The 12,098-nt window shown below is 37.6% G+C and overlaps 1 protein-coding gene and 1 pseudogene across 1 annotated transcript in view; both read right to left on the bottom strand.

Annotated features, from left to right (window-relative positions):
* Positions 1-933, bottom strand: part of LOC114727941 (IQ domain-containing protein IQM4-like) — a 46,514-nt gene extending 45,581 nt beyond the window's left edge. Inside the window, exon 1 of the mRNA XM_028914732.1 lies at positions 359-933. Within this exon, the coding sequence (XP_028770565.1) occupies positions 359-880 (522 nt within the window). The 5' untranslated portion in view covers positions 881-933. The remainder of the gene's footprint in view (positions 1-358) is intronic.
* Positions 934-2,815: 1,882 nt separating this feature from the next.
* LOC114727940 (glycerol-3-phosphate 2-O-acyltransferase 6-like) lies at positions 2,816-3,728 on the bottom strand (annotated as a pseudogene).
* Positions 3,729-12,098: the final 8,370 nt, after the last annotated feature.

Genomic DNA, 12,098 nt, shown 5'->3' with positions numbered 1-12,098 from the left:
GAAGCTAGAACAAAAAAAAAATAATAATAAAGAAATTATTAGTTAAACTCCCCAGCAATATCCAGATTCTTTGTAATTATAAAGTAATTGGTGTGTATTCAGAGAGAGGTAAAGAAGAAAAGTTGCTTTTGTGCTTGCCCCTCCCCGCCGTGATAATTGGCTTTGCCCCGAAACTTCTCCCACCCCTGAGGAATCTTGCCGCTGCAAAAATGAAAATACACAATGATGTAACACATGTTAGTTCAAGTAACAGGTTTAGTTGCTTGAATATTTTGCTGCAAAAGTCTGTTAAGACCTCATTGGCATCTGAAGGACCAACATCAACGTGAAGATGGTCACTTGGACTGATGGGACCGACCTCCTGTACTACGGATTCTGAGTAGTGGCGAAGAATCACGATGAGGGAGCAGAAAACTAATGCAATAGGTAAGAGGATCCACTTGATTTTGAATAGTTGTGTGGCAAACAATGTCAGGAAAAAGGTGGAAAAGCCAGTTTCGAATCCAAGCTCAAACTTCCTTGACATGGACAGCGACATCAAGGCAAATGAACCATACGAGATAATGCTCAAAGCATCTGATTTTGCAGGAAGAAGTTTTTCATTCACCGCGGAGATCAAACAGATCACATCAAATATTAGAGCTGCCACAGGGCCTTGGAATTTCTCTGAAACTCGAATTCTCTTGCCCCACAAGATGAGGCTCCATGTGATTACCCCGACGAATAGATAAAGAAGGAGACCGCCAATACCAAGCTTTGCAAATGAGATTTTGTAGGTGGAGCTGAAACCAAAGCAAACCAGGCCGGCTATGCCTGACACACTTCCCACAAATTTCCAAATCATGGCCCGATGGCATACAAGATCTCTCATCCTATTCATAATTTATTTAACAAAAAAATGAGACCCTCATTATTTGATTTCTTAATTTTAATATATAAATTTGATGAAATTTCAGTTATAGAAATAAACCAATACTACAACTGTGCAAAATAAGATGATAAAAATTTCATAAAGTGAATGAAATTCTATAAATTAAAATTAATAATATGAAAATGGTTTTTAACCCGAGGACTGATGCCTATAATAAATCAAAGGATTGAATTCAAACAAAATAAATTAAAAAGATCTGCTTCAAAGTTAGAGCAAATTAATCACTCGCGTTTAAACACTTGTGTAGGCACCACAAAAGCTTAACAGAGACTCAAAAAATGGGGAAGAGATCAGAAGTGTTTAATTTGTCAGGAATTTCGAAATCTTAGTATGGCAGAGATTGTACTAAGATTTTTGTTACAGACCAAACAAATAAATCATCAAAGAGAACTACTACTAACCTTAATCAAACGCCCCCTCCCACGCCACGCTGCCCACTCCTAGAGAATCGTCTTGACAACAAGAGGAGCGTAACTCGGCATGAGGGCCTCAGAATTGACGCGGAGAGATACCGAGTAAGGAATGGTAATTGGTAAAGGTATCGACTTGTTGACCCTGGTGGCAGAAGCCCAAAAGTACAACCTTGACTTGGTCTTTGGCTCTTTGCTTTGTCAATAAAATATGTAAAATCACTATTACATTTATCATTCTGAGGTATCATAAGCATACTTGCGATTGAAAGGTAAAACAAAACAAACCAAGCCAAACCCAAAGGGCTCAACTACCCCTCTCAAAGGCCACAACCAGACAATCCACTAATTTCTTCACATTGTCTTGTTTGTTGGCTTGTAATGGTAGATTAGATAGCACGAGTAATAAACACAATTAGAGGTAGAGGCTCATGTGTGCCGATCCTGAAGAAAGAGAACCAATGCGTAGAAAGCATACGTCTCAGTTTAGGTCTTATTGTGTTTGGGTTCTTTTTGGTAGTTCATGGATGATTAAGGTTTGGCCCAAAGCATTCAAGAAAAGAGAAAATCAATCAAAGTTTTTGAGCCTACTTGTAATTGTTAAAAAACTAATCATCATCAACAAGTTAGGCCACATTACAGTGTCTCAGATATGATTGTTTTAATAAAAGTATATTATATCTAGTGAAAAAAAAATAGTCTGCAACTAGTGTTACAATTGAGGTCCTTCTTTTTTGTACTCAGTCCAACTGGACATAGTTAACTGCTCACTCTGTAGAAGTCTAAAACTACCCTTGTAAAATCCTCAAGACCATGAAGGCTGTAGAAGATTTCGGGACTGATAAATCCAACATGCAATGGATAGAGAATATACAAGGGAAAATTGAGAATAAAGCATTCATTAGAAATTTAATTGGCAAACAATCTCTAGGGTAATATGTTGCACAAGGGAAGATAAGTTGCACATAAGAGAAATCAATTTGCACAAAGGGGAGATGATTTGCACAAAATATTATTTGGATAAGGACTAATTTACATATAGGGAAGATGATGACCTGCACACCAAAACAAGTTCAATTACACAAAAAGGAGTTTAATTGCACAAGAAATGATGATTGCACATAAAAAAAGATGGATTACACGTAAGAAAAAAAAATTAAGTTGCGCATAATGAAAGTTGAGTTATACAAAGTTCATAAGGACCATTTGCCGATTAATTTCTCAAATTTATCCCCAATTTTCCAAATATACAATTGGCATTAATTTATATCACAAGAACAAAATAAAAGCCCAATCATATAGATTATTGATTACTTTATCACAAATATGAGCATGTTTATTGGCTTATTGCAATACGTATTTACACTCATACATATTCTAAACATTTAGAACCCAATCGGGAACCTACTAAATTCATAATACAAAAGAATATCCAATCTTCCACATAATTACATACTTCTCTTGTCCCTATCTGCTATGACTTAATTTCAAGCTTTCGCGTCCTATTATTCTTTTCCGTCTCCTTCTTTAATGGAATCCTCCCATCTGTTCCAGCTAGCATGCTGTACTTATCTTTCCTCGTCAGATTCGTACACTCAAACCTAAGCGTCCCCGCAAGAACTGTCTGAATGTAATTCGCAACTTCAAAACTGGACTTCCCTCCCTTACATGTGAGCTCAACCGGAAGCTGGTCCAGAAAAGTGATCTCAAATGTAGGCATAGGGTTCATTAACACAAAGTAAGGGTCCAAAATCTTATGTCCACGAACTGTGGTCCCATTAAACACAGTCTGCTTCGTGTTAATGGCCACAGGAACAATCCTCTCGGTTAATTCAGCAAAAAGAGCACTGAACCTTAAGAGAAATGGTTCTCTGCAAGTGGTTCCTTCAGGAAAAATCACCACGTCACCTTCCTGAACGAGTTTTTTAATATTCTCTGCATCTTTCTCTCTTTCTCTTGACAAAGCAACGGTTTTATTGGCGATGTTATTTCACTGAACTTGCTGATGCTGTAGGCGACATAGCTGACTTTTCTCTTCTTAGCAACTGTAATAACTACATGATCCACGACCATACCGTACGGTGGTTGCAGACAGAAAGGACACCGCTTTGGCCTGTCTTTGGGGGAGGGGGTGGGGTGCCCTTGACAAGGATTCTGATGCCCAGAAGCTTGGAGTTGTACCCAACGAGTTTTTCTGGTAGTGGGATGTTAAGGTATGCCCTTAAGATGGGGAGTATGGTGCCAATAGGGAGCCATAGGAAGGTCAGAAATGCCATAAGAGGGGTTGGCCTCTGAGCAAAACGACCGTCGTGGAAGATAATGGGACTTAAAAGCTTGTCTCTGGGTAGTGGGAGATGGGAAAAGGGTAGCAGGTGAGTATTGTGCATGAATAGTATGGGAGATCCGTGAGTATAAGAGTAGGAGTGCAGGCTTGACAAATCGAATCAATTCGGTCTACATGAGTCCGAATGGTGCATGAGTGGCTGAGATTCCAGTCGTAGCAAGAAATCTGACCACCGTGGGCTATCCAAATGGATCCATCGACCTCGGGCGGTGGTGAAAGTGGGAGAAAAGCCTTCAGACGCCGGACGAATTGTTGCGGTGATAGAGGCGTCGATCCCATCTAACGGTAGCGGAGCCATGGCCGACCAGAGTTGGGCGCCGATGCCGTAGTAAAGGGCTTCATCGGCAAGTTCTTGCTTGGAGAAACGACGAGCGGCGGAGGGGACCCGATTGGTGCGGAGGGGAGAGAGGAGGACGGAGAAGATCTTGGGGTGGCGGTCAATGAAAACAGGGTGGTCATCGCCGGTGTCACGGAGGGAGAGAGCGGTGAGAAGGGAATCGGGACCACCGGAATGAAGGGTGGCAAGCGTCGCCTCGAAGAGCTTGCCGACATCGAGCTTGATAGGGTCGTCCGGGGGGGCCACATAATCAGAGTCAGAAGTTGCCACATCCATTGAGAGAGCACCACGAAGATAGTCCAAAGCTGTTGACCGCGAGAGGGTGTCAGCAGTCCCTAGATGCTGCCCTTTCATGTTCAGGCTCTTTCCAAATAAACACAAAAATATTTAGACCCAAACGGCAGTTGACGCCCCCCCGATGTTGACCAGCGTGGAAAATGGAAGTTTGGGAAATAATAATGGGAAAATTTCATTTTAAGATTAATATCAGTAAACTTTCAAGGCATTTCAAAATTTCAGTCAACCTTCTTAAATCAAAATAAAATTAAAATTTAAGCGTAAAAATACAATAATACTTCTCTTTTTAGTTTTTTCAAAAAATAAATACTAATTGTTGTCAGAGTTTTAGCTACTGGAAGTCGAAGATCCAGTCACCAAGGTATAATGACAACCATTGGAGCTCTAGTGGTCAGAGGTTTTTTTTTAAAATAAGGTCGTTTAAACCCATGAACTATTAGCACACCAAAAATAGTGTGACCAACAAGCCAATCAAACCACTTAATTATATAATTCAAAGAAATATATATATATATAACAAAACAAATACAAATGTCTAAGTATAAATAAATAAAATTCGACAATTTACAAATAAAATTTAGTGATTGAAAATAAAAAATTCAACAATTTACAAGAAACATAAGGAAATTTACAATCCAAATGTAAATATATAGGTGTATATGAATAAATAAAATTTGAAAATTTACAATAAAAATTAGTGATTTACAAACTCAAATTCAGTAATTTATAAAAAACATAAGGTAATTCACAACCCAAATATAAGTGTTTAAATAGGAATAAACAAATAAAATTCAGCGATTTACAACCCATATTTGACAATTTATAAAAAGACATAAATATTATAAAACTTATAAAAGAATTCACAATTTCAAATATAAGTGTTTATGTTTTTCAATTAAAATGAAATTTTCCGAATAAAAATTTCTGAGTTAACTTCTGAGAATCGCAATGAAACTATGCGTTCCACTCGTTTGTTCACCAATTATCTTGCTTTCGTAGATTGACAATGGGACAACATTGGGCTTTCTCTGAAACATTCCAAACGATGTAACAGAGTAGGAATTTTTGGCTTCGTCTCCTACAATGTTTTCCCTCAGATCTGCCGTCTATTTTCAATCTCAGTTACAGGACAATATCATATAGAAGAATTTGTAGTAGTAAATACTCCATCAGCTCAAAATAGGAGTATATGATAAATTTTGTTAGAAGAGCTTAGTTTTTCTTTTAAAAATAAGATAACATTTATTTTTTGTTTCAGCATTTAATCAATTTTTTTCAATTTTACCACTAGCATATATTGTCTTTCCTTTTGATTCATTTATTATATCTTTTACTTATTCTTTTTATTAATAAAGGCAGATTCATGGACAAAATATATGTCTTATATATTTATTAGTTTAAATTGATTTTAACTAATTTTTTAATAAATGTAAATGATAAAGTTTATCTTATATTTTAAATCTGAAGGAGTATAATGAAGTTATACACAGAAATAATCTTGCTTCTGTTAATTAACCAAATAAATATTGCCGGGTGTGCAATTAGCGCCATCTTTTTTAAACCCTTTCTTCCTTTAGAATTTTAGAGTGTTCTCGTTATATAGTCCTACAAATAAATTTATAATGTAGTCCATGGCTGGGTAAATACTGATTTATTTGGTTCATCATCATTTGTAATTGTAAATTTGTAAGCAGTTATATGAAGAAGCTTCTCGTAACAGGAAAGCATAGGAACGTTGATCAGCCTGCCCTGCTTGCAAAATCTCGAAGTTGGAGTGAGTTTCTGATTCTTCATTTGAAGAAGAAGACGAGGGTCTGAGCTATGGGTGGAGTGCACTTAGTGGAAAGCTTTCCTTTTGAAGAGTTACCATTTTATTTCGATGAAGATTTAATTCAGAGGATTCACACCACTATTTCAATTTTGAATGCAAATCTTACTTTATCTTACATTAAAAAAAGTGTTTGGGTCACCTTAAAAGCATTTTTAAAAAATGTTTTTAGACAAGTCAAAACAAAACTTTTTTCAAATACTTATTCAATACTCCGTAAAATCATTTTTAAAACTATGATTTAATTTTCACCTAAACACTTTGCTTGGGTTTGTATCATTGGATGTTCATGTTTGGGTACAAAGAATGAACTATCTTTACTTAAGTTTTGTTTAATATTTGTATTTAAATGAAGTAAAAATAAAAAATGATTATATAGTATTTTATTCATACATTTTAAAGATATTGAAACTTGAAGCATAAGTTGTTCTAATTAAATTTTAAAAATATCAGAATTTTAGATACGTTAAAAAATCACATTGAATGGAAAAAAAGGATTAAAATCTAATGATCATTACAAAAGTTGAATGGGAGAATTTTTTGTTCTAAAATAATTTGATGAGAAATAATTATTTAAGATTATTTGCCCTTCGCCACACCATTTTTAGGGAAGAACTGATCTCAAAATTGTGACATATAAACAAAATTATTACAAGATCTCCGTAATATTATAAGCCGTTAATATTTGTGCTGCATGCCTTAGTCAGAAAATCATTTACCAAAACGCAATCATCAGATAATTATTGGACAATGCCGTTGTCAATGCATAAAAATGGGTATTGTCATTCTATGGCTAGGAATATTTATTTATTATTTTTCCTGGCGGCGACAATTATCATGAATATTATTAACATTAATAATAAGAGGAGTAATATGTAAACAATGCCAGTGTAGTTGGAAGGCTGCTGGGAGAGAAAAGCACGTGATGTGAATCACATGACTCATTGTTTCCATATGACTCGGATAAGAGCATAGTGTTCGGGTTACATAGAAGGGTCAAGTGTCAACATCAAAGTGGGTCCCTGGATGCTCCTCTAGTGGGAGACAATTCCAGAAGTATCACAGCTGTACTGCCACATAAGCAGGATCCGGTTTAAAAAAAAAAAAAGGGAAATTAGAAGAGCAGGGGGCCATCCGGCGCCGCAACTGCCCAGCGTATGATTCAACGCGGCTTGACATGTTTGGAATTCCACGTGGCATCCACCTCCTTCCTCTCCACCTGCACAACAAACAATACGATGCATATTCCGGTTACTTTAGTTTTCTTTTACTTAAACTACTCCTACAAATAACAAGTCATAAATAAAATGTATAAATTCTTGTAAAACATATCCTCAGTTTAATGAAATCACAGTAAAGAACAGAAGAGATAGCTCCAAAAAAACTCTTCTTTTATATTATTAATAATTAATAACATCATCAAATTCACTCCCCGTATTATTTTCTTTCCATCCAAAACAATCTTGTGGTAGGAAATAGCTATAGGGCCTGTCTTGAGTACTGCATCTATCTGATCAGAGTTTCTGTTGAGTAACAGCTAGCTTGTAGTGACAGGGTTTCCTTTGGCTTTCTTTGATGATCCATACAAATTCTATTACGATCAGTTATAATTACCGTGACGCTAATATTGACCACAAACAATGTAGGAAGGATACGGGGGTTTAAGAGGAGTACCTTTTCAGACGCAGGGGGCGTCCCCCCGATTGGGTTTATGACGTGGCTGTTTCCTGGTAGAACATGATCTTGGTCCCGGGATTCCTGATCTTGGTCCTGGGATTCCTGCGAAAAACGGAAACCATTAACACGCGACTGAAACATGTATGTAATAAGCCAAACAAACACCAATATTGGATTTGATCACCTACAGCCGGCAAAGACGGAGTATCTTCCTCTGCTCGTTCGTTATTTTGCCCAGTGCTCCTATCTGATGTGCTTTCCTGAGGTGGAACTTCTCCCGTCAGCGTCTGCATGAAAGTAACATAAAAAATTCAAAACTGCACTATTTTTTGTCCATAAAACATCAAAATTCTATTCATTTATGTAGAATCTAATGATGATAATGATGAAAAGGCAGGAGAAAAAAACATTTGGGAAGCTGGGGCATTTCAAGGAACATTAGAGAGGGGTGCATTAGAACCCCTTGTCCTTCACTGACGGTGTGTGCTGCATGGGTGACTAGAGAAGTATATCAATAAAATAAATATTTATGTGAATATTTATATTGGATTTGTCACTTACGTCTCGAAGAAGCGGACGGTTTCCCTCGTCTTCGTTGTTTTGCTGATGGTCCAAAATAAGAGAATGATGCATCAGTATGAAAGCGAAAATAAGTGGAGTCATTTAATAGGAGAATAGAGCATTATATCCAAGTATTGAATATTTATATTCCGCTTTGGTGATCACTTACAGCTTGAGAAGGCTGCTCTTGGTTATGATTTTGCTGAACGGTCGTAGATGACAGGCTTTGCCCTGAAACTTCTCCCATCACTCTGTCATCTTGGATCTGCAAAAGACAAAATCCACAAGCATAAAATATATGTTCAGTCATTTAATAGGAGACGGATGTCATGTAACACACTGCCACTGATTCAAACAGAGGAGAATCCGGGGGAGGGTTACAGAAGCAGAGGGAAAGAAAGGGAATGCAGAAGAGAGATGGTGGGGGAGGGGAGAGAAAAACGAAGAAAGGCAAGGAGATGAGTTCAATCGTAACAAAGGATATTAATCTATCATCCCAAAAATGGCTGTATGCTATTCACGTAAAGCAAGATTTCCGTCACACAGGCCATTGCAAGGGTAGAACCCCCAGCCTTATGATTAACAAGGTCATAACGGTGCCATTGGCAAGCAAGTGGCTTCTATAAATATGCAGGAGGCTTTTGGTGAATGGAATATTATTTAATGCCTTGTTGAAATAACTGCTTCCTCTTCCTATCTTGTTCCGTCTCTCCTCCCCCTCCCTTTCTGTTACATCGCGTCTCCCTCTCTCCTCTCTCTTTTCTATATCTCTTTCCCACAATCCTCTCCCCTCAGTGACTGGTCTGTGTGCATGTGTGTGTTACATGAGAGACCGGAGAAGTATACGAGTAAACTGAATATTTATATTTTGCTTTGGTCACTTACAGCTTGAGAAGGCTCCTCGTGGTTAGTTTGCTGATTGTCGGCAGGTAACAGGCTCTCTGGAACATCTACAATCCATGGAGAAGCTTGCCCGATCTGCAAACAAAGAAAATCCACAAGCATAAAGTACCTGTTAGTTCGAGCAGTAACAATTAATGTTTGGCGTCAGGTTCAATCATTGCTTGAATAATGTTTTGCAAGGGCAGGGAAGAGAAAACGAAGGAGGGCAAGGAGATGAGTTCAATCGTAACATAAGGATATTAATCATCCCAAAAATGGTTGTATGCTATTCACATAAAGCTCTCTAGACTTCCTTCACCCAGGCCATTGCAAGAGTAGAACCCTCAGCCTCATGAGTCGTAATGGTTCCATGAAGGCAAATGGGCCATTGGCAAGCAAGTGACTTCTATAAATATCCACCATGCAACTTATGCCGGAGGCTTTTGGTGAAAGAAATATTATTTGATGCCTTGTTGAAATAACTACTTCCTCTTCCTTTCTTGTTACTTCGCATCTCCCTCCCTCCTCTCTCTTTCTATATCTCTTTCCTATAATCCTCTTGCCAAAAAATCATAAAAAACTTAAAACTGCACTACTTTTTGCCCATAAGATATCAAAATATCACTCATTTTACATAGAATTTAATGATAAAAAGAGAGGAGAGAAAAACATTTGCCCATAAGATATCAAAATGTCACTCATTTTACATAGAATTTAATCATAAAAAGAGAGGAGAGAAAAACATTTTGGAAGTTAGCATCTGGAAGTTGGGGCGTGTTAAGGGGCATTAGAGAGTGGGGCATTAGAACCCCTTGGCCCTCACTGACGGTGTGAGCTGCATGGGAGACTAGAGCAGTATATCAGTAAAATGAATATTTATATTGGATTTGGTCACTTACATCTGGAAGAAGCAAACGGCTTTCCTCATCTTCGTTATTTTGCTGATGGTCCTCAATAAGAGAATGATACATCAGTATGAAAGCGAAAATAAGTGAAGTCAGTTAATACGAGACTAGAGCATTATATCCAAATACTGAACATTTATATTCCGTTTTGGTGATCACTTACATCTTGAGAAGGCTCCTCTTGGTCATAACTTTGCTGACTGTTCGTAGATGACAGGCTTTGCTCTGAAACTGGGGAATCTTGGATCCGCAAGCATAAGATAAATGCAAGTACCAGGCTCAATTGCTTGAATATTTTTTCGCAAAACTCAATTAAGACCTACAAATTGGTGTTTTCATCGTCAGCAACAATTCACCGTGATACGAGCATATGGACTGATGGAACTCACCTGAACTCTGGATTCTGAGTTGTTGCAGCGGAGCATGGGGATGACCCAGACGTAGAGGAGAGCAAATGCTAACAGTAATAAGTAGATCCAGCTGATTTTGAGAAGTTCTTCAATAAAAAATGTCAAGAAAAAAGCGGAGAACCCTGTCTCGAATCCAAGCCTAGACCTCCTTGACACGGACAGCGACATCAAGGCGAATAAACCATACGAGATGATGCTCCATGCATCTGATTTTCCAGCTAAAGATTTGTCAAGCAGAACCGAGATCGCGCAGATCACAACAAAAGTTGTAGCTAAAACACGATCTCGGTAATTCTCTGGAATCTCGATGCTCTTGACAAGGAAGACAAGGCACGACATAGCTAAACCGACGAACAGATAAGCAAGGAGACCGCCACAACCCCACTTTCCAAATGACATCTCGTAGGTCGAGCTGAAAAGAAACGAAACCAGCCCACCTACGGCTGAAACAGCTCCCACAGATTCCCAAACCCAGGACCGCAGATCGTTCATTCTGTTCTTTCCCAGATATCAGAAACAGCCTAAAGTTATCCCAAAAAAAAAAAGAGAGACAGACTTAGATCTAATGTGTCTAATTCCTGACACAGAAGGATTCAATTTCCAGCAGTAGAGGATAGCAGAGATCGATTTCCGTTACAGGCCAAAGCAGCAAAATAAAAAAAAATCATCAAACCACGGGAATTAGGGTTGTGGACTAACACGGGTTTTTCCTTAGCTTCAGCAATTCGTCCTAGTTAGCACTTCCGCACGAGAGAAGATAGGGAAGTGGGAAAGGAATCACTCGTTTTTTGACTCTGGGAGCAAAAGGCGCCGAAAACAAAACAGCAAGCACTGTAATACAACATAATATTACATGCAAGTAAATAAAATTATAACCTTAATTTAGGTATGCTAGAGATTAGCATCAGCACATATTTTTAACAAGGTAATGGTGATTTCTCTAAGTAATTAATATACAGAAAATTGGACATGTAAAAGTAATATTTGCTTGCCAAGCCACCTTGATTGGGTTAGAGATGTTCATAATGAAGCAGTTTTGCGAATCAATATTTTTTTTTAAAAAAAAAAGGTAGAATCTGTGCTTTAAAAAATCTGAATCTTTAAGCAAATGCTTGGAACTTAAGATTACTATCTTAATATGCTGTACAATATAATATCCAAAATCCATGTAAGCAGAGGGTTATGTATTTTCTCTAAATTATCTTATTTTTAATTATTTTTAAAAACTCTGTTTAGTATAAAACAGGCTGACCAGCTAAAATGAGACTCGCTTCACTTTGATTCCCCATGTCTCTTACGTATGCATGGCTTTCTTTTTGTTAATCTTCATACGTATGCATGGCCTTCTTCGCATTGTCTTGTACGTTCGTTGGGCTGTAATAATAAATTGGGTAGAACGTGTCAAAAAACAAATAGATAGGGACCAAGATGTGCCGATCAAGAAGAAAGAGTTTAGGCCTTTTTTGTATGTTTTTGTTTCTGGATAATGGAGTATTAGGATTTGACCCAAAGCATA

This window comes from Neltuma alba, unplaced genomic scaffold, assembly GCF_004799145.2.
Source record: "Neltuma alba isolate B1F8T4 unplaced genomic scaffold, ASM479914v2 tig00012515_pilon, whole genome shotgun sequence".
NCBI lineage: Eukaryota > Viridiplantae > Streptophyta > Magnoliopsida > Fabales > Fabaceae > Neltuma > Neltuma alba.
The sequence above is the reverse complement of the archived record's forward strand: the minus strand, read 5'-3'. Positions and strand labels throughout refer to the sequence as shown.